Raw genomic sequence first — 22,416 nt, forward strand, 5'->3', positions numbered from 1 at the left:
GGGCTAAGAGTTATATATATCTTTATTTAATGTCTTTATTTACAGTGCTCTCAAAGTTCCTTACAGTGTATATTGTCTTATTTAAAGACAAAATCAGTAAGGTATTGGAGGAAATTTAGATAAAAACTCCAATCCAGTGAAAGATTTCTATTGAATGCAGTCTGTTGAGCTCTGACTCAGTATGTGCATGTTTTCCACTAGAGGGCAGGACACTGAGGCTTGTGTCTGCACGGGACAAACAGGCTCCGGCTGGGTTGGCCTCATCAAGGGCGGATGTTTTCTCAGCGCAACTTCCCAATTTCCCCTACCCAACCCCCTCAAAAAAAAACCACACTTAGACCCAGACCCAGGCTCAGAAAATGACCTCAGCATTAACTGATCAGGCTCATTTGTCCCCTATAGAAGATAATCAGCTGTTATCTCTTGTCACCTCTCAGCTTGGGCCTCTTGCTTCTCACCTTGAGCAGGAGAAACCCGCAGAAACGGGAAAATACAGGCAAGGGAATTAAAACCTAACCAAAGACAGGCTGGCTGTAAAATACTAAAAATCATCAGCTCATCAGATTGCACTGATGCTGCAAATAAACTAATGGACATCCGGATTAGTTTTACATTGATGGTTTACTAAACTGTCCTGAGCGTGAAATATTTGCCCTGCAACTGCGGCAGCTTTAAAGCCTGCAACCCCGCCCCTCCGCACTATCACATGAATCTGGACTGAACGCTGGATGTGAAAAAAGTTTAGAGGAGTCGGAGAAATCACTCTTCTCCAACTAGTTTTTCATGTGTGTGAATTTTCCCACTTTCAGTAGCCTTTAGTTGAGAGTTTGCATCGGGAAAAGGTGGCTTCCTGAGTGTTTTTTCCTCGTCTGTGGCTCCTCCGACTTCTTTTCTCTCTGCAGGAATACGGAGAGAGGGGGAAACGGTCTGGCTGCTTGAAGGTATGTGGGAGGCATGTTGTGCACTGCTGAGATTGACCTTTTTTTGTCAGCGATCCCTGATATAAATTGCACTCTTTCGACTTCTTTAGACGAGGCTCGATGTCTTTTTTCCACATCTGATTGACTTACAAGATGTTAGAACCTCAAACAGACAGACAACGACACAAAAGTTCAAATGGGGTGGGGGTTGGGGGGAGTGGAGGGGCAAAAAAAAAAGTGTAAACAAATCTGATCATAACTGCGGCGCATTGACGCGTCTAAGCCTCAACGTGCCTGGCGTTTTAAACTCTGTTTCCATGATTGAAATTTTCGACAGATTTGTTTCGACACCAAAACTTTGGCGACATGGACGCGCACCGCGGTGGCGCGCCTCCGGTGGGGCAGCAAATCGTGCACGTTCGCGGGGACTCGCAGACGGAGCTGGAGGCCCTCTTCAGTGCTGTGATGAACCCCAGCAAGGCGGTCAGGCAGCCGCCGTCTCTGCCCATGAGGATGAGGAAACTGCCGGACTCCTTCTTCAGGCAGCCGGAGCCCCGGGGCCACTCCAGACAAGTACTGACTACAGCTCAAATAACCGCTGCCTTCATCATCCGGGGCCTCGTGTCCATACATTCATGACAAACTACAGCTGCTTACTAACCCTGACATTTAGAAAGTGACCAGAATAATACACGTAGGAAGCAGTCCAACACTTATGTAATAAGTAGTGGTTTTAATTCATACTTTGTATACATGAAAAGGCCAAAACATTAGGTACCACTGAAGTTCTGTGGCAGTAAAATTTCAGAAAATAGTGAGAAATGGCTACTGTCACAGTTGACACAGTAAATATGAAATCCTCACAGAGCAAGATAACATGAATTCAGTTTTAACAGAACTGACTAAAGAGTTCTACTCTCACAGAAAGAGGTTTAGAAAAAGTATAAATATAGAACCTTTTTGGATTAATTGATGAACAAGGCAGGAAGTTTAAAATAATCATTGGTGACATTTCATAACTAAACAGCTGAAGAAATGTTAAATAGGGTTGTCATTTTTTTTTAAATGCTCAACAAGTCTCTTTGATATTTGGGGGATAAAACTGAAGAAAAACAGTTGTAGTTATTTATTTTTTTAAAGCTGATAAATGTCTTCTGTCTGTGACTTTTTTTTCAATATAAATATTTTCATTTAATAATTTCTACAACTTTAATACAATATAACCAGATTCTGGAGCCACTTTTCTCTACAGCTTTGAAACTCAACTGTTGTGTGTTGTTATCAGGCCCATTATGTAGCATTGACTTTTTTTTAAACTTTGTATTCAAGTTATTAACAGTATCAAATTGTGGAATCTCAAATATAAGCACAATGAGTTGCAGATAAGACAGAATGGCTTTTGAGAACTCTGGCTCTTGCATAACTTCATTAGACCTAAAGTTTTACCAAGTTTTTGTATCTGAATGTGAAAAAAAAAAAAAAAAAAATCTGTGAGAATAGCCAGTTTCAGTTACACCTCCTCATCTGTAAATCTGTTTTCCCTCCATGACTCATTCTTGTATCCATCCAAATCGTTTCATCCTGCAAGTTTCTGGTTGCTTATTTGTTACTTCGTTGCCGACTCGTTAACCCTGCTCGTTTCTTGTCAGGCCAGTTCGGATGGAGGCGTGTGCGGCTCCCTCGCTCCTCATCATGTCCGTGCTCATTCCTCCCCTGCCTCCCTTCCAGTCAACTCCCTCTCTACTCAAGCAGCAGATGTAGCAGCGACACCTGTCATACCTGACGATGTGCCTCTCCCCCATGGTTGGGAAATGGCCAAAACGCCTACTGGCCAGCGGTACTTCCTCAAGTAAGATCAACCTTCACTCTATCCGTGTGCTGCATCTGTTGCTCTGTAGGTTTTTCTTTTTTACAAGGTGTCAGGCAGATTGTTGAAGTGTTCAGTTAACACATTTTAAACAGAAAGATCAGCCATGGCCCATTTCCTTACATGTAGGAAGTAGGATTTTTTTTTTTTTTTGCTACATGAAAAATATTTTTTTAATTAATGGGAAACATGGTTAGATCTGCAGCAGTCCAGATTACCATGTGAAAAATAAAGTCACTCACTTTAAAATATGAAGTTTTATGTAATAGGATAAAATAATAAATATATATATATATATATATATATATATATACCTGGTTCTAAATTGGTCTTAAAACACAATGGGAAGGAGGAGACATCAGCAATGATTGTGAAGAAACAATTGTTGCTGCTTGTCAGCCTGGGTAAAGGTATAATGCTATTTGCAAGCAATGTTAAGTCCATCCTTTTACAGTTAGAAAGATTTTTCACAAGTGGAAAATGGGAGCGGATGTTCCATCAAGTTCACACCCCGGTCAAACCATTTAATGTTCAGAAATCTCAGAAGAGCCACATCTCAGACTCTATTAGCCTCAGTTAGCATGTTATATGTTAGCTAATGACTGCACAATTAGAAAAAGTCATCAAGTATGGTTTGTTTGGATAACTTGCCAGGAGAAAGCTTTTTCACTGGTTAAAAATAAATAAGTAAAACATGGCAGTTTAGGTTAACAAAGTTCAACCTGAACCAAGCACAATATATCTGGAACAATGTAATTTGGTGTAAAAAGACCAAATTTGCTATGTCTTGTCATAATGCACAGCTTCACATTTGGTAGAAATCAAAACATATCTGCACAAACAACTCGTACCATTACACCAAAAGTCATGTTTTCATAAAATAAAGTCCGTTAATTGCAATAAATTAAAGCAACATTATGAAGAAGAGTGGACCACAGTTCTTCCACATGATGTTAGATTTTTATAACAACATACAGAAAACGTTAACTTTAGCTTATTACTTCAAAAGGTGGTTCTACAAGTTTTCATTAAATAAATAACAGTGTTACATGTGTTGTTCCTCCAAGTTTCATTTTAAGGCCTGGTGAGGATCAGATATTTTATATTTTGTTCTCATATTTGTTAGAATTGAAAAAGGGTATACTTTCTTTTTCACACGACTGTCCATTCAGGCTTAAAATTAACCTGAAGCAACAGGAAATGCTCCAACTAGTTTTGCTACCAGTTTGGTTTCACCTCCTTGAGAGCAGGTTTTACTTACAGCTCAACTCAAAAGTCACTGTGGTTTACATCAGCACAAGAAGTGTGTGTCAGTGTAGATGTGTGTGCACATCTGGTAGTACAGGTAAAGCAGGTCTGAGCCAAATGCTCCTTACCCTTCAGGTTGTAGTGATTTAATAGATGCAGATGCGTTTAGACTTGTCGTATGTTTTCAGTCACCTGGATAAGACAACCACATGGCACGACCCCCGTCTTTCACAACTTCAGTCGGCTGCAGCTCAGCATCCAATCTCCAGCACCTCGGTCCATGCCCACTCCCTCAGCAACCCAGCAGCCACTACACAACCACCAAACATCAATCCAGAGACAGGTATCTCTGCTCTTTTCTGCTCCATCTCACCATCCTGTTTCTTTTAAAGCACAGGCCTTCTTTTGACAGTTCAGCTCCCTCTTGAATGGATCAGGTCTTTGCTGGGTTTTGGCTTCTTTGAGATGCCCTTGTGGTCTCTACATCCATGCATCTGTGGACCTTGGTGGGGAAATAATTATGTTCATAGATTAACCCCAAAGATTCCGAAAATCAGGAGAAATGTGTATGCTGAAGACAGTTGTATTGGGAATAAAATATGGGTTTGTAAGATTTACAAATCATTGCATTGTACAGTTTGTAATCTTTCACACAGCATCCCAACTCCTTTTTGGAATTGGGGTTGTAAATTAACTCAGATATTGGAAAATCAGATATTTACCTTAATAAGTTTTTGTTTTACAGTTTTAGAATTTATCTTCCCTTGGAAACAAGAGCAGCACTATGTTTAGCATGAGCTGTAGCAATCACTGTTCCATAAGGACACCAAGCAAACCTGACTCTGAAGTTCTTTTGAAATTAATGGAGCTTTTATTTTTAAGTTGTCTGTTGTCACTTAAAATGAAAAACAAAGGATGAAAGATCTGCATGGAGCTTTGTGGTTTTGGTTGTTTGTCCCAAAGTTGAAACCACTGACATCACTGTCTGTAGGAAGGGCTGCAAAATATGCTGCAAAAAGTTTTACTGATATTTTGATCAAATGTGAAAGAAAGTGGTGAGAGACTTCCTGCTAAACTTGATCAGCCAGGCTACAGTGTTTGAGAATGGCATGACTGCACTACCAATAACATTCTGGGTTTGTTTAGATCTCCTTTAAAGAGATCCTAGTTTTCTCACGTGTTGTTCAACCTCGGTTGCAGTGATTTTTGTCTATCTACAGTGGGAAGATATTCAGCTAGAGTGAACAGACAAACATATTGTTGTACTTCTTGCAGATTGTTACACTAAATCACAGCAAGAGCCAGACAGGCCTGCCTCATTGCAACATCAAATCTTTATTAAAAACATGCTATTTTTTAACACGATTTTTAGGAGAAAGTCCTGAAAATACAGAATTGCAGAGGAGAGAATGCAGCTTGAAAAGAGTTGTCAAGTTAGCCCCAGCTTCTGTTATGCATCTTAAGCCTGTCTAAATGTGGGGCAGTTTTTAAAATGCACAAAGGCAGAACTGGCTTTGCACCACAAGGTCCTGATGGAAATTGGCTAATGGGATGCATTTAAAGAGCAAAATATTTTCCACAAGACCTTGGTAGAGTACAAAAAAAGTCCCAAAGGAAACTGAATATATTGGACTAACACTAGGCAGGTGGCTAGAAGCAGAACTTAAAATTAGATTAAAGTTAATCAGCTATAACTTAATATGATCTTGTATCCATGTTTTGTGTGTTTAAGCAGTGCTTTCCTAGAAACCAAGTAGTCAAAGAAATTCTACAATGCATTCTGTTGGTGATTCACAGCATTTTTAAGAAGAGCTGTTGCTGTTTCATGTTAATTTGGCTGAACAGACCCTTTTAAGTTTTACCGAGCATCTTGAGTGTAGATATGATTGCATTTTCGTATCCGCACTTCTCTACACCCACTGCGGCACATACATTAGTACATTTTTATCCAGAAGAAAATCGTTTTTTTTTTTTTTTTTTTTTTTTACTCACCAAAATCAAGTTTTACTAATAAAATTAGTAAATGCACAAACATTCAAGGACGTGGGCCAGATTCTACTTTTTTTTTTTTTTTTTTTTTTTTTCTCAACACTCCATGCTCTCCATCTACCATTTGCCTTCTCACTGTGTACTTTCACTGCTGTTCAGGTCCACTGCCTGAAGGCTGGGAGCAGGCTGTGACTGCAGATGGAGAGATGTACTACATCGATCACATAAATAAGACCACCGCATGGGTCGACCCGCGTCTAGGTAGCACACTATCAAATTTGTGTCTCCTGAATTGACAATTATTGTTTGTCAATAAGAAACATTTTATTCCAATGTCCACCATCACAGGTTGCTGCTTGGCAACAAAAAAAAGGAAAGATCGCAAAGCTTTAACACGTTTTCCTGTCAGAATTGTTTCACCTGATGAAAATATTTATTGTCAAAGAGATTTGCTTTTTCTTTGAATTTTTATCTTTCAGCTCAGAAGATGAACCCTGGCATCCCTGGCATGGCCTTGCAGCAAAGGCAGGAAAAGGAAAGGCTCAGATGCAAGCAAGGCATGCCTCCACAAATCACACCACAGGTCAGAGGTCAAATAATGTAGCACATGCAGCCGAACAGCTCACTTTTTCTTTGTGGCTGGACGCTTAATGTTTTTCTTTTCTTTATCATGTATTATGTTGCAGATAGGCATGTTAAAAACATGTTGCTTAGTTTTATACATAGTTCTACATGCAGGTGTTTGTCTGTTTGGCAGGAGGTCGGAGGAAGGAACCAGATGCCTGGTGGGATGGACCATGACAGGAGCACTCAAATGCTTATGGATGCCAGGATCAGAGCCCCAAACCACGAACCTACACTTAATGGGTGAGTGTGGTTACAAAAATTATTTAGTTTTTAAAAACATGTAAAATTACTAAAACAGAATGGCACCTTAAGTAAAGCTGCCTTGTACTAGCACAAAAGCCCTTTAAATTTTTAATCCTGCATAAATATGACCTTAAGCATAATTAGCATTTTAAACAAGTTAAATTAAATAACCAAGTTAAACATGAGAAAGTATTTCACGTTGGTCATTCATGTATTGAAGAAAATGATCTAATAATTAATATCTGTGTTGAACAAATGTATGAACTTGTGGTATTGGCAGTGAATATGAGGCAACAGTGGTGGTCTTCTTTAATTTTAAGACTGGAGCTCAGTCTGAGTGCCAGTATATGTTTATGGATGATTCCTGCAGAACTTAGAAAAAGAGTTGCTGCAGATTGTCAGGATGGAGGCAGTTATGAAAACACTCCTACAGACTTTGGACTCCACCAATCAGCAGTCACGTTGTGTACAAATAACTCCCCAAGACCGAACAACCTATGCAGATCACTAAAAGAGCAAGTCGCTGAGATCTCAAAGTAATTCAGGGTGACTTTTATTGTATCTCAAGGCGTCTGTTATATAAGCAAATATTAAAGTTTGATTCTACTTTCATGAAGATGCTGAACAAAAGTTGTGTGCCTAGCAGTGCTCTCACAAAGATTTTTTTCCCTGTATACAATTTGCCAACTATTAAACAAACAAGCCAAACTGCTGCTAGAAATGTATTTTGTGGGCTAATGAGACCAGAAAAGATTTTTATTGTTTTTTTTGGTTCAAATGAGGAGCTTTCTGTTGAAATAAAAACACTTCCTTACGACCATTTGCAATCTGTGAAACACGGTGGTGGTAGTATCATAATTTGGGTTTGTTTTGCTGCTAACCTAAATCATACAAGCACATTCTTAAGTAAAATATTAAAACATCTGTTTATTAAATGGTTGTCAGAACAACTCAGGATCTTTTTTTCCAACTGCAGCAACACAACTAAGCTAACAAAAACAAAAAAAGTGTCTTGCCAAATCACAATCCTGCTCACAAAAGCAGAGAAGGAAGAGAAGACGACAACAAATGATGGGCTCATATGAGGAATCACATCAAATAAGTTCCTCAAAGCCGATGCACAGGATTGAGCAACATGTACCAAATATGTTTGGTTACAGTTTCTGCTGCACAAGTGGGTCACCAGAAACTGACAGCAAAGGTGTGCATAATTAAGCTACACACACACACGTCATGCTGGATCGTTTTTACTAAATGAATAATGAAATTTCTTCCTTTTTTGTACTTAATTACATTCTCCTTATGTACTTGTAGGACTTGCAAAAAATCTAATGCTAAATTCTGAATGGTTCACTAAACTTTAAAACAAAATTCTGTATCTTTTCAAAAAACCATTTAAAGTATTAAAAATCTACTGCCAAACATGGTATAGTTTATGTATATAAGTGTTCAGAAATTTCTTTCCAGAAACATTCCCGTACACTAGTTACCCTAAAGCTCTTTTCCAGCACTTCAACATATAAATCTTGACAGCAATGTTTGCTTTTTTTTTTTTTCTTATGCAGGGCTCATTCTCGCAACGAGAGCACCGACAGCGGCCTGAGTGTCAGCAGCCTACCGCGCACATCAGACCACATGCTGAGCTCTGTGGATCACATGGACACTGGTACGATGCACAAAAACACACAACAGTCTCTGAAAACTGGTATTTCAAAGTATGGTGGAGGGGGAAAAAAACCTTGATTAAGTAATAATCCCAACTCATTGTGTCATTTATGACATCTGACATCTTTTCTGCTGACAATTCAAGGATTTTTTATTCTTTCTATTCTGAGACAAAATTCTGTTAGCTCATTTTTTTCGTATCTGAAAACCCAACATCCTTCTGTGATTATTTAGGCGACTCCAGTGAGCCCACCTCAATGACCTTGCAGGAGTCGATGCCTGTGCTCCCAATGAATGAGGGCGACGAGCTGATGCCCTGCATCCCTGAGGGTCTTAGTTCGGACCTCCTGATGGACATGGAGACTGTTCTCTCTGGGTCACACATGGACAGAGACAGCCTGCTTACCTGGCTATAGACACAGCCAGCCACCGCCTGGTCAAACGTGCTTTGACATCAAGTTTTCATAACATGACTAAGAATTCTGGAGGATCCACAAGTCGTACACAACATCATTACAGAGAGAATATGCTACTGTTTGGCAATGGAAGCCTAACACTACTCACACCCTGAAGAACGGAAAAAGAAAAAAAAAGACTCAGAAGGTGGTAAGCAGCAGGTTTTCTCTTTTTTGCGTCTACTTTCGTGGTGATGCAAAACGGCATCATATTTTAGCAACACAGTCTTTAATTGCAATATTCCTTTCTCTGGGTAAGTGCTTCATTTAGATTTGCATCCTCATTCAAAAACAAGAAAGGCATCATTTTACCGATCAAATAAACACAAAACTACATCTTAAAATAACACTAATGCTGTTAGGGAAGGTTTTGTATTAAGAATCTCCTACCCACGACCCCTTAATTAACTGCATAAGCCTGCAGGATAAAAGAAACACAGGTGCTACTACCTCTGAGCTTTTTTAACAACACTTCTCACATTTTTATAAAAACAAAACAAAAAAAAGCATTTTTGAAAGAACCATCAAAACTCTAATAAACACTACATTAGATGCACACTGCCAAAGGATAAGCTGAAAAATGACTCATGAAAGTTCTCTCTTCTTTCTGGATACACAGAAACTTAATGAGGGGTTTAGAGGACGCACTCCACTGTCCAGAAGAGAATTTAACTCTATGGGAGATCCCATTTTACAGAGCTCCCTAAAGTAAAAAAGCTTGCATGCCAAAAATTGTATTTAAGTGTTAGGGAAAGTATAATTTCTCCATCTAGGACAACAAATAAAAGTCTGTCAAGCTGCTTCACATTTACAGAAGCAGTAGCTACAGAATACTTTAATGATAGGGAGCAGTTTCAACAGTGAGTGTGGGATTTCTTAGACTCGTCTTTACACAAAGGAACACTGCAGCATACAGAGGAAGTCCTCAGTAAGAACGCATGATGAGTGCAGTCCAGCACAATGCAGGATTTTCCCCAGGAAACTGTAAAGGCTGAGTCCTCGGCTATCTTGTTGTCAGTTTTTATATATTAGCCCATCTCTACAGAGAACAGCGCAGCAGGCTTGCTTTGACAATACTGCCACCTGGACATTGTTAATACAGTTTGCGCTTTTGTTTCTGTTTTGAATTCCATTTTATTCCAGGGATTTTGTCCATGTCAGCATTGAGAATGAACTTCACAAAAGCAGTATTTATTGCAGGTTTGTTATATTTGATTGTGTTGGATAGTTGTTTTATTATTATTATTTCTTATGATGACCTCTTCTTTGAGAAATCATGCCGCCTAGTGGTCATCCTGCAACAAATATGTTTGGTTTCTTTTCTTTTGCTAGGTAACATAAAGATATTAAGTTAATCAGCCTGCACTTAAAACTGATTTCTTCTCATTCTTTTTCTGACTTTTTTTTATTGGCTTGAAACATTCCCAATGTTTAAAAACTTTTAACAAGTCCGTATTCATTCAGTGGCATTTTTTTCTCTCCCCACCACAAACAGACAACAAGCACTATCTCAATTTTAGTCACATACACATCTTTTTCTCCAGCACATGCAGTGCATTTTAATTTTAGATTCACTCTTTTGGTCCCTTTTTGTTTTATTTTATTTTCTGGTCGGTAGTGTCTTGAAAACCGGTTTCACCAAATTTGCAATAGTTTCTAGCTTTGTTCTGTTGTTAGAGGTTAAAGAAGCTTTTTGCATGTGCCACAATCATGATACACACAATGAAAACTTTGAGAATGTACACAAAGCAAGGTGCCAAACTAATCAAAACAATATTCCCTCATGTACATTTCACTGATCAGTCATGACCATCAGCAAAAACCATGTATATAGATCAAATATGACATCATCCTTTTCTGAAAAGACAATTAACAAATGATGACCACTCTGATGTATTAATGTGTAATCTATTGGAATTTTCTCTAGAAGATACAGCCTTTAATACATTTATGGATAAAATGGTTGCACAAATATTTGTCAGAAGTAGGTTGATAATAAGTCGTTACTGTTTAGCCTAATTTAAAAGACATTAAAATCAAATGTCTTTAGTCTTTTAATAATAATAATGAATCTGACTTTTTATCACCAGTTCTTGCTGTGCCTTTGGGGTTTTTTTTTTCTTTTATTGTATGGACACATAAATTAAACAAAACATGTTGATTTTAAAACCCCCTCCTTGATGAATAATTCTGGTTAGTGCTAATATGATGTTAGATTTTGCAGGGCTATAATTTCCTCTGACTCAGCCTCAAGTGTTATCTGTAGACACAAGAAAGGGTTTTAGAGATCCTGTTGTGACTCCCCAGAAAAGCTAGACACTAATTATGAGTGCTGTGTTTTGGGCATATTTGATTTCAACTGCAAACACTATTAGGAGCAAACTTCACTATGGGGAACGCTGTCTTTTCTCTCTGGTCAGGCAAAGCATCTAACAAGTATATAATCTGCTGGTTTGTTTCTGCAGTGTGTTTGTACTTAATTCTTGATGAGTGTTTTTCCTAAAGAGCTAGCTTGTTTTTATAAATGCAGTTCTACGTGGAGGTAAAGACTTCATTCATCATAACATCAAACAAAGAGCCAAGTCTCCTCTTATTAATGTTTTCTAAATGAAAGCGTCAATTTTACCCAGTGACTTATTTCTCATACACATAATGAAGCGCACTACCTAGCTTATTTATCTTAGCATGCCTGACACCTGCTATGTATGTTACATATAATGATGGTTATTATCCTATTTACAGAGTTTTGAAACTGTCAAGCTTGTTTTTATACTTGTTTATGCATGATTTATATATATTTTTCATTGTAATCATTTTGAAGGACTTTCTGTTTAATAAACATTCAAATACACCTAAATTCATTGTTTCTTGTGACGTATATAAAATATGTGGTTCACTATAATTGGATAATCATATTTTTTTTTCCTTTTATATGTTTAAGGTGTCGTTCATAGTTTCATAGATTAAAGTTTGGTGCAGATAATGCACTTTTATTGTGAAATTTCTTTAAACTCTGTACAAACTCGTGCATTGCAACATTAAAACTTGTCTTAAATGTCTTAAACTTCAAATTTGAAAGTTTTTTTTCTACACCTAAAATCCTCCAAAATGGAGGTTCTTATCTACTAATGTAAGTTTCCACAAAAAGCAAGGGAATTTGGGTTTGGTTGACTATTTATCTACTTCTAATATTATCAATGTTGCATTATACATAGTTGGAAAGCCTGATTAGTCATATTTATAACAAGGTATAACGTGTAAGGATTGTGCTTCTGTGAAATGAGCAACACAGCTAAACTTGTGGGTTGTGAACCCCAAAAATGTGCAAAACCCCCTGTGGAATTTTTCTTTTGGTATTCCCTCATGTTCTGAGATTACAGTGCTGCCAGGTGTGTGACAGCCACATATGTATGACTGGCATCTGACTGATGGGTCCAAATGAGATTCTGCAGCCAGTGGCAATCCCATATTTCCAGAATCTGGGACCTAACTCCATCCCTCAGGATGGCAATGCTCTCCCCCACAAAGCCAGGATAATCATTACCTCTGCAGTTTGTGAGTGGAAAATGTCCTGCCGTAGGACTTGTAGGATGAACTTAGATGTGGGGTGGGACGCCATCCCACAGCAAAATGTCACCAGCATAAGGAGGAGGTGCTGGTTGTTGTGGATGTGTATGGATCTTGCACATGCTACTGAGGTCCCTCAAGGTGTAAAATGAATATTGTCTAAAAATGGTGAATATTTGTTCATTATTTTCCAAATTACTGTTGTAGAGTGCAGTCATTCTAACATCCACCAAGTAACTCAAAGCAGGAATGAATACCAGCAAGAAAATATTGAGGGAATTTTATTTATACTGTATGTTTAACTGTATTGGTCTTTCCATAGAAGCATGGCCTTTACATGTTATACCTCATAAACATGACTAATCAGGCTTTCCAACAATGTATAATAAAGTACCAGTTGGTATTATTAAAGGAAAAAAATAATCAGCCAGACAAAATTTTACTTGCTTTTTGTGCTACGTTTATATTCAAATTCACCCAGGCTGGAAAAACCTGAGCAGTTCCACATAGATTTACCCTACATTTTTCTGACTAATTTTCCAGTTTCACCTAAGTCCTTGTAGCTGAAAAAGATTCCCACAGTATAATACAGCCATCACCATGCTTGGCTGTGGATTTGGTTTCACTTAATAACCAGTGCTGGTTTCCCCCTGTGTCATTAAAATCAGTTTTGTTAATTCAAATCAAGGTTTGCCTAAGGGAGCCCCAAATTCCAAAAACCAAGTTACAAGATTGACTTGTAACTTGGTTTGCTGCTGTATTGGCCAGGACACTCTTGTAAAGGAGATTGTTAATCTCAATTAGGTTTTTCCTGGTTAAATAAATAAAATTAAATGAATTCAACATAAGAGTGCGACCAGTTATATCCATGTTTGTGTCCAATCATAAACAGAAGGGCAGTGTAATAAAATAATATATTGTTGTAATAAAATGTGTAGTTTTTTAGCTTCTATATTGTAGTAGTGGAAAATTACATCTGTATTTACAGCCCCTGTTGTATTATTATGAGATTAAACTGAGTATAAACTTGATGTCTAGTCAGTATCAACAGTGGCTGTACCCAAATTGTCCAGGGGATCTGTAAATATGTGAAACTGTCATAATGAACTGAAGTCATTCAAGTGCTGTGATGGAAAGCCTAAAAGTCCCCCTTGAGGGGGCCCACTGAAATATTTTGAGGAAATTACATGCATACCATGCTTTATAAAAAGGAAAAAAGTCAATTTCAGTTTTGCCACCAGGGCGAGCTGCGTCATGGTGACTCACTTGAGAGACATGAGATTACTCACAGAAGGGAAGGTTCAATGTCATTAGCGTGCAGGGTCTGACCTGTCTTCAACGAGATCTCTATGTGAGTATCTTTCAGATATTCTGACTTCAATAATCTACAGAACTTCAAATAATGTTCTAACTTTTCATAGGTTAACATTTGAAAAATTGTGTCCTCTATCTGTAACTTATTCTGTTATACCTTCATTGGTTCTGATTCATGTAATTGCTGTTTTACAGTTTCATTAAGTTGGTGGTTTTATTTGAAATTATTTAAAACCAACTGAAGTGTATTTTTCATACTAAAGTTTTAAACAAGAGACACTTTAACAACTGAAATCAATATTTTTTTTTACTCTGACACTATAGTGTCTTTGCACATATGTTTAACCGCATCTTGCGCTGCTTTACAAAGTGTATACATTTATGTCGGCATATGTAGTCTAACTGTATTGCCGCTGCTGTTTTGACCACGAATCCTTTGCATATTTTTAATCTAAAAAATGTTACAAATTCTAATTCATAACCTTCCAGTTTTCAGTTTAATCTGAAAATCAGGTGAAAACAACGAGCGCCTCTACAGTAATACGTAACATGGGGATTTTATATATTTATATTATTGTAAATTCTTTTTGACTCTAGAAGGGGGGAAACAAAAGTAGTCCGAGGGACTTCTGAGAACTTTCTGAACTTCTTTCTTCTTTCTTTTTCTCTCTCTCCCCATTTAAACGATAACCGGAAGCAGATTGTCACGGTGACATTTTACGCGAGAAGGTTCGGGACTTTCCGAGCGCGTAGGAAATCCGTGAGTGTCCAGACGACTTGCCAGCTTGTCTTATTAATTGTCGAGTGTTTACGTCATTCAGGTCATTGTTTTATTTTTCTTTCCGTTTTTGTTCTTTAAAATGATTTGGGTAGATTCAGCACTGATTATCATTAGCAAGAGGTTAGCATTAGCAAGCTACCGCCCGTTGATCATTAAAATTGGGGAGCATTTTATAATTTAACTTGGCAATATTATGTTTTATTTCGTGCTTTGTGGAAGAAATACATGTCAATGTCACGCCAGATTTTCCCAACCTCAATTATTAAGCCACAAAACATTAGCAAGCGCTAGCTAATGTGGAAATCTGATTACGATGCAAATATGAGTTCAGGAAAGTACCTTTCGGGAAAAATGTATTATCGTTGTTACTGGCATTATAAGTGAGTCTTAATTTTATTACTAATGATTTAGTTTTTCTGTCTGGGCGTTGAATGTGCTACGTAGTCTCGGATTATTAAAGCTGTAAGCAGTACTAACACTGCTATTTGAGTGCAGGTTGTGTAAAGGGCCACTCCAGTAATTTTTCTGACGTGATGTGCTTTGTCACCCTTATTGAGTAAGGCTACTTACTTCCATATAATATCACTTCATTTATATATATATATATATATATATATATATATATATATATATATATATATATATATATATATATATGCACAATTATTAAAATTATGTCAACATGAGGCTGGTCGTGTTATTAAGTTATCAGATCCTAAACTTGGACACTAACACTTTGATAAATAATTCCTACATAATCAACAGTATCTTTAAGCTTGAGGGGTATTTCCTAGAAACAGACATAAGACAAGTCATACTGACCAGAGTCATCCTGATTGCATGTCAGTTGCTCTTTGTTCCAAGTCTTGTGACTTTGGCGTTTGACCTCTGGTCAAATAAAATCAGCAATGAAACAATTTTCCTAGAATTAACACAGTTAAGTCTTTGTATGTATGTATGTATCTTATGTATGTGGTTACTCATGTCTTGTTGTCTTTTCTTACTTTCTACAGATCCTGCATTTAAAACTCCAGAGGGGACTTCCACTATCTCCTGAGGAGTAAAAAACTAAATTTATTGGATTTTTACTATTCAGTTATGGAGGCCTAAACACCCACAAAAAGGGATGTCCAGCATGGGGGGAGGGATTTGAGAGCATATTTTCCCTGGTCTGTGTGTCATGCTTGAGGTATTTGTTATCATTTTACAAAAACTCATGAAGCCTTTTTTAGAGTTTGAAAGGTTCGACATGTCTTTACTAAATGTCCGAGGCAGTGAAGTGATTACTGATCCAGGTTGATCAGTATCAGTTTAATTTCAAGATGATTAATCTCATGATGTGTTTTAGTCACCCAATTTAAAAAACAACTTCTTAAATCATCTTTATTATTATTATTATTAATTACTGCATAGGTTGTGTTTTGTTAGCTGTTATCCAGTTTGACTCTAACTCAGAGGAAATGCCTCCGTTTATGCAGTTAAGGGGTCCAGGTAATGTGGAAGCAAGGAGTTAGGTGTTTGCAGAATTGGCCATGTCAGAGGGGCAAAGATATGTGCATTGCAGTTTAATGTTGGTGGTTACTGGACTTGCTACTTATGTTTTCTCTGCACAAGAATTTTTAAATGTTGCACCAACATAGGTTTCACTTTCCTTTTCACTGTATCAATCTGAGTTAAAAGCTTTTTATCAATTTGTGTACTTTCTATATCACTGAGTGTGAGATTTGAGTATGTTTGTGTGCGAGAATGAGACCTTGGGTTTTCTCAAATCCTTCCCCCTTCAAGGGACATCCCTTTTTTTTTCCTATAATCACTATTGTAAAACCTATACATGGAAACTCTTGTTCAGCTAAAAAACAACCAGTTTTTGATGGGTCTGTGTCGCAATGGACCTCCTCCTGACCTGCAGTATGACAACTCATCAGGTATTAATCTTTTTTTCTTTTCCTTCATCAAATTTGTGCGTATTTTCTAATCTTAATCAAATGTGCCACTGTGCTGCTTTTGATCCACCAGAGCTCTTCCGCATCTCCACCTTTGCTCGTTTCCCAGCTTCAGTAGTCACAGAGCGAAGTTTGGCAAGGGCAGGCTGGTTCTACACTGGCGTAGGAGACCGTGTGCAATGTTTCAGGTGTAACGTGACAGCTGAGGGTTGGCAGGCTGGGGACTGTCCAACAGAGAAACACAGGCAGCTCAGTCCTTCATGTTCCTTCATCCAAAGCCTCCCATCCACCACCAACCTGCTCTCATCCTCTCACTCTGCCTTCTCACCTCTCCGCATTGCCCCAGCTATACCAGTAAGCTCAAAAGACATTTCTTAAGCAATATAAGACAATAAATTGTTTCCTGTATTTAAAAATTATAGCTGAAAACATAAAAACAGGCATACTCTGATGTACTTCATTGCATTTGTACTAAGCAGTTTCCCATAATATCTTCTAGCTTTCTGGTCCAGGCCCACCTGCTCCTAACCCCTCAGCAAGCCTAGGTGAAGAGGCAGCCAGCTACCTAAATACAGCCTTCTCTGCTCCACCGCCATCTAGCCCGCTGAGTTCTCGTGGTGTAGAGGATATGTCCCACCAGAGACCTACATGCCACAACCCCAGCATGCGCAGAGAGCAAGAGCGCCTGGACTCCTTCCACTCCTGGACACTATCCATCATCACCCCAGCAGAGCTGGCCAAGGCAGGTTTCTACTATCTGGGACAAGGTGACAGAGTGGCCTGCTTCAGTTGTGGAGGACAGGTGTGTATCTTTGTAGGGGGACACACCATGACATCTGCTCTTAGGAAGCAAATCTCTAAACTTGAACTGGGTTTTAATCTGATGTTTGATTCAGAAGTTTTTAGGACACTTTTATACACACTTTTCTGTTTCTGTTTTACTTTTCTACACAGTCCCCACTTCTTAGAACTATTCAAAGATAGATATTTTACTTCCACCTTAGAACAAAAACAAGCATCATTCAGGTAAAGGTGTTAACACTGAATAACTCATAATCTAAAGTTTGGGGTTTTATTTGTAGCTGAGCAACTGGCAGCCTGGTGACAGAGCTGTATCTGAGCACCAGAGGCATTATCCAAACTGCCGTTTTGTCCGGGGGGACCGAGCTGACAACGTGCCATTGGCTGGTGCTGCTGCTACGGTATCTTTAGCAGTAACTTCCCAGCTGTCGTCAGGAGCCCCTGCCCTCAGTAGTGTGTCCAATCCATCTATGCAGCAGAGTGATGAGAGGCTGCTCACCTTCGTCAACTGGCCGTCTCGTATTCCTGTGCGTCCTGAACAGCTGGCGAAAGCTGGCTTCTACTATGTAGGTAGGTATCGACAGTGCAATAAGATCCAGTTTTTGTGAATTTACATTTATTAGTTAGTTAGTTCAGTATTAACATTCATTGAATTTCTTTTCAGTTGCACTAGGAATTCTAATTATAAAAACAATGTCATCATATCATAACTATTAGATTTATGTTTCTGATTGCAGCTAAAGGGGAAGTGAAACATAAAACTGTTCAAATTCTGATGTTGATGATGATTGTCTTCATCTGAGCCATCATTTCCTTAGGAAACTCCCCAAACCTCTTGTTGCACTTAACGCTCTTTTTACCCCTCAGGGAGAAATGATGATGTCAAGTGTTTCTGTTGCGATGGAGGCCTGCGATGCTGGGAGTCTGGAGATGATCCATGGGTGGAACATGCAAAATGGTTTCCTCGGTAAATGCTGCTTTCAAGATAAAATATATATATAAAGTTTAACACTTTGTGTCATAGTGAAGTGCAATCTGTACACAAATTCTGATTTTGTGTTCTTTTACCTCCGGTTAATTGCAGATGTGAGTATTTGCTTCAGGAGAAGGGACAAGAGTTTGTTCATCAGATCCAGGCTCGATTCCCTCGGCTATTTGAACAGGTTTGCAGAGAGAGGCATCTTGGATGTCTGTTCAGATATTTAGCTGTGAACAAGTTATTTAAAATACTGTTTATCTGTTTTCTCTCAAAGCTTTTAACAAACGGAGACAGCAGCTCCAGAGAGTTTGTCGATCCACCTGGTGAGTTTAAAATTGTTTGAACACAAGACAATTTAGGAAGAGCACAAAGATCTGTTTCATCTAATTATTTATAGCAGTATTGGTAAGAGCCAAAACCTTATTTCACATTTCTTATTGAAATGATGTGTGTTGGTGTTGACAAAGATTTTATAACTCAAGACCGTAAAATGCAGAAGTGAAATCATGTTTCCATTCTTTCCATTTCAGTGGTTCACCTGGGTCCAGGAGAGGAGCGCTCTGAGGATGCTGTCATGATGAACACTCCCGTGATTAAGTCTGCTTTAGAGATGGGCTTTGAGCGCAGTCTAGTCAAGCAAACAGTCCAGAGTAAGATCCTGACCAGTGGAGAGAACTACAGAACAGTCCAGGAGCTGGTTTCAGACCTACTGAGCGCTGAAGACCAGAAAAGGGAGGAAGAGCGAGAAATGCTAGCAGAGGCAATGGCTTCAGGTGATGACTTTGAGAGTAGAACATAAGACTTCTTTACATGGATAGTCATTGAAAATGTACACACACAGCAGCTCATGTGCTGAACATTGACATTAATATGTTTTGTGTCTTACTTTGTTTCAGATGGTTTCACATTTGTGAAGAGGCACCAGGCAGCTTTGATCCAGCGTCTGAAGAGTGTCGAGCCGGTGTTGGAGCATTTGAGAGAGCAAAATGTGTTGTGTATGTTAATTTTATCAACACCTACTTAGTGCTGGTTTTAGGTGACGTGACTGCTGTGAATTAAATTAAATGGAAGTTTACTGTATTATGGTCTGTTAAAATTCTTGTAGTTCTATAACGTTTAATGAACAGATATGATGTAATAAAAAGGCTCATAACATCATGATTGAGTTGAGATATTCAAAGTTTTATTGTGCAGCTGAAGTGTGTGGAGTTCTGATATCTCCTGATTTTTTTTTTTTTTTTTTTTTTTTTTTTTTAAATGTGCAGCTGCTGAGGAGTACAGTGGTCTCATGGCTCAGACGTCACCACAGCAGCAAACTGCCAGGCTGATAGAGCTTGTCCTCACTAAAGGAAACGCTGCTGCAGAAGTCTTTCGCAACTGGATCCAAAAAAACGATGTCCACTTGCTCAGAGATCTTATGGGTACACTTTTTCTACAATATCAGATTTGGCCATTGTGTTATACAAATAAAGAGCTGCATCTTGCAATATGAGTATATTTATTGTTGCCTTTGCTAAATAATGCCTGATCTTACTTTATATTGTCTTTACCTATTTCAGCTCAATCAAATGAAGCTTCATCACCAAGCCAAGATCTTTCAGGTATGATGACCCACTTTTACCGTCTACACAAATGATTGTTTTTTCCTTATCTGGTTTAGTTTGCTCAGTAATGGTTCTTTTTTTAATACTGAGGGAATCAATAAGTAATGCAACTTGAATATACTGTATTTAATCATTTTTCTTTTGGAAAACCTGGAAAGGGCAAAGGGAAACTAGCAGTGATAGAAATCCATGCAACAGAGGTTGTAATCAAAACTTTTACCCATTTCTTTTGCAGACCTCCCAATGGAGGAGCAGCTGAGACGCCTGCAGGAGGAGCGTACCTGCAAGGTGTGTATGGACAAAGAGGTCAACATTGTCTTTATCCCATGTGGACACCTGGTGGTCTGCAAGGAGTGTGCTCCATCGCTGCGAAAGTGCCCAATCTGTAGAGGCCTGGTTAAAGGCACCGTTCGAACCTTCCTCTCATAACCAGCTGGTTTATGCTAGCCTTCTCAGACTAGTGTCACAGTGATATGAATGAGTGTACTTGCTGTACTTCATATTCCTCAGAAGGAACTTTTTTTTTCTCAATCTTATGTGTAGCTTTTGAGGTTTGAGGTGTCAGTAGTGCGGCCATTTTCTGTCCATATTACAAGTTTTTCTGCTTTTAAGGGGTAAGCTGATAGGAATTAATATAACTAACGTTGAGGGGAAAAAACAAAATGCAAGGAGTGCTACTTGGGTATAAAAAATGTAGTATTCCTCTGGTGCTCTTCAGTTCTGGGATTCATAATCATAATTAATGTATATATCACAAGTATAAAACAAATAGTAGTATTAGTTTAGTTTCTAAACCAGTCTGTAATAGGCTTGTAATAAAATGACAGTGTTGCTCTCTAAAGAAATTGTATAAATTTCCATATGATTGTGATGTTGGTCTTTGTTATACATATAACTAAACACCTTCTGCATTAAACAGATTGATTTTAAAACTTATTTTCAAACAGGTGACACTGTTTGAAGTCTGCAGCTACAGCTCCATGCACTAACTTAAGTTGATTGGAAAGACTCCATTAAAGCATAAAACACAGTTAGAGGGATCCAGTCCCAACTAATCCTAAACTAAAAGAAAATCAGTGCTATTGCATCAATATAATAGAAGTGAAATAAAACGGCACCAGTTTATATTTATTAAAGGCCTGTCTCTTTCAACTACCGTATATACCAACAGAGGTTTTCAGACTTCAATATTCAGATCCGTGTAGAATCCAGGAAGGTGATTGTAGTGATGCTATGAAACTTAGTTTTTTTTATTATTATTTATATATCCACAATCCAGCCACTACTGTATTTATTTTACTTATTTTGGCACTGAGAGTTCATGCTTTCTTAACAAGTCATTTGAGACTGTTTGACATTGATGACACCTGTACTGAAAACTTGCATTGTAGTTATGGGATGAATGTAAGAGTAATAAACTTGGGTCTCTTGTGCACCTTTTTTTTTTTTTTTTTTTTGGTCATGCTTCATTGAGATACTTTTGACGAATAACTCATACAAAAGCAAGATCTCAGTCCAAATACATCTATCACACATAAACAAGGTATTGTTTCTCGCAAACGCAAGTTTTAATCTTAAAATACTGTTTATTAGGAGACTCACAATCAAGCATTTATACTTAAGAAAATCATGGAAGTGCCAGAATCATCTTCATTTAAGACCTACATAATGATGTCCTGCTGCGAAATTATCAACAGCTCATTCAGTCTAGCATGTTCACTGATGGGCGTTTGAATCATGCTCAGTGCCCAAAATACACTGCTGAAAGAAAATAAAGGGAAAACCTAAAAACCATCTTAGATTGTGATGAATGAAAAATTACAGTTGAACTATAACATAAGAGTGACCAATGAAAATCAAAATCATTAACCCATGGAGGTCTGGATTCAGAATAAACACTCCCTGTAACGTCTGGGCATGCTCCTGATGAGACCACGAATGTTCTCCGAGAGATCTCCTCCCAGATGTGGATCAGGGCATCAGTCAACCCCTGGTCACTCTGTGGTGCGACCTGGCATCGGTGGATAGAAGACATGATGTCCCAGAGGTGCACGACTGAATTCAGGTTTGGTGAACGGGCAGGTCAGTCCATTAACATCAAGGCCTTCGTCATGCAGAAACTGCTGTCACACTTCAGCCACATGAGGTTGAGCATTGTCATGCATCAGAAAGAGCCATGGTCCCACTGCAGCAGCATATGATGTTAGAAAAGGATACGCCTTCCCAGACCATACTGACCAACTGCCAAACCAGCGATGCTGGAGGATGTTGCAGGCATCGGGTTTCTTTTCATGGTCTCTGGACTCATGTCTGTCAGATGTGCCCAATGTGAACCCGCTCTTATCCACACAGGACACCCATGGCCAATCCTGGTGTTCCCTGGCAAATCCCAGTAGGGCTCCAGTGTTGTGAT

At 38.5% G+C, this 22,416-nt stretch overlaps 2 protein-coding genes across 6 annotated transcripts; both read left to right on the plus strand.

Moving 5' to 3' along the window:
- Positions 1-581: 581 nt before the first annotated feature.
- On the plus strand, positions 582-11,865 carry LOC121654490 (transcriptional coactivator YAP1-like). Of its 2 annotated transcripts, XM_042008654.1 has the most exons (9): positions 582-941; positions 1,258-1,493; positions 2,570-2,769; positions 4,224-4,378; positions 6,184-6,285; positions 6,504-6,607; positions 6,782-6,891; positions 8,460-8,560; positions 8,794-11,865. In XM_042008654.1, exons 2-9 carry the CDS (start codon positions 1,287-1,289, stop codon positions 8,973-8,975), a joined length of 1,161 nt encoding a protein of 386 aa, XP_041864588.1. In that variant the 5' UTR covers positions 582-941; positions 1,258-1,286; the 3' UTR covers positions 8,976-11,865. The 2 variants fall into 2 exon arrangements, with proteins under 2 accessions (XP_041864588.1, XP_041864589.1); XM_042008655.1 differs by lacking the exon at positions 6,184-6,285 and having other exon boundaries at positions 605-941.
- A 2,008-nt stretch (positions 11,866-13,873) lies between these two features.
- birc2 (baculoviral IAP repeat containing 2) lies at positions 13,874-21,436 on the plus strand. Of its 4 annotated transcripts, none has more exons than XM_042008728.1 (13): positions 13,874-13,932; positions 15,690-16,601; positions 16,693-16,973; positions 17,119-17,421; positions 17,702-17,990; positions 18,288-18,387; positions 18,505-18,583; positions 18,674-18,722; positions 18,930-19,172; positions 19,296-19,394; positions 19,665-19,820; positions 19,959-20,000; positions 20,239-21,436. In XM_042008728.1, exons 2-13 carry the CDS (start codon positions 16,508-16,510, stop codon positions 20,430-20,432), a joined length of 1,929 nt encoding a protein of 642 aa, XP_041864662.1. In that variant the 5' UTR covers positions 13,874-13,932; positions 15,690-16,507; the 3' UTR covers positions 20,433-21,436. The 4 variants fall into 4 exon arrangements, with proteins under 4 accessions (XP_041864662.1, XP_041864659.1, XP_041864661.1 ...); XM_042008725.1 differs by lacking the exon at positions 13,874-13,932 and adding an exon at positions 14,596-14,716; XM_042008727.1 differs by lacking the exon at positions 13,874-13,932 and adding an exon at positions 14,604-14,655.
- Positions 21,437-22,416: the final 980 nt, after the last annotated feature.

Source organism: Melanotaenia boesemani, chromosome 15, assembly GCF_017639745.1.
Source record: "Melanotaenia boesemani isolate fMelBoe1 chromosome 15, fMelBoe1.pri, whole genome shotgun sequence".
In the NCBI taxonomy this organism is placed as follows: Eukaryota; Metazoa; Chordata; class Actinopteri; order Atheriniformes; family Melanotaeniidae; genus Melanotaenia; species Melanotaenia boesemani.

Coding starts and splice junctions, on each gene's coding strand:
- LOC121654490 (XM_042008654.1), top strand. CDS start 1,287: ATGGACGCGCACCGCGGTGGCGCGCCTCCGGTGGGGCAGCAAATCGTG. Junction 2,770..4,223: donor GGCCAGCGGTACTTCCTCAA/GTAAGATCAACC, acceptor GTATGTTTTCAG/TCACCTGGATAAGACAACCA. Junction 6,608..6,781: donor CTCCACAAATCACACCACAG/GTCAGAGGTCAA, acceptor TCTGTTTGGCAG/GAGGTCGGAGGAAGGAACCA.
- birc2 (XM_042008728.1), top strand. CDS start 16,508: ATGGAAACTCTTGTTCAGCTAAAAAACAACCAGTTTTTGATGGGTCTG. Junction 19,821..19,958: donor CTTGCTCAGAGATCTTATGG/GTACACTTTTTC, acceptor TACCTATTTCAG/CTCAATCAAATGAAGCTTCA. Junction 20,001..20,238: donor ACCAAGCCAAGATCTTTCAG/GTATGATGACCC, acceptor TTTCTTTTGCAG/ACCTCCCAATGGAGGAGCAG.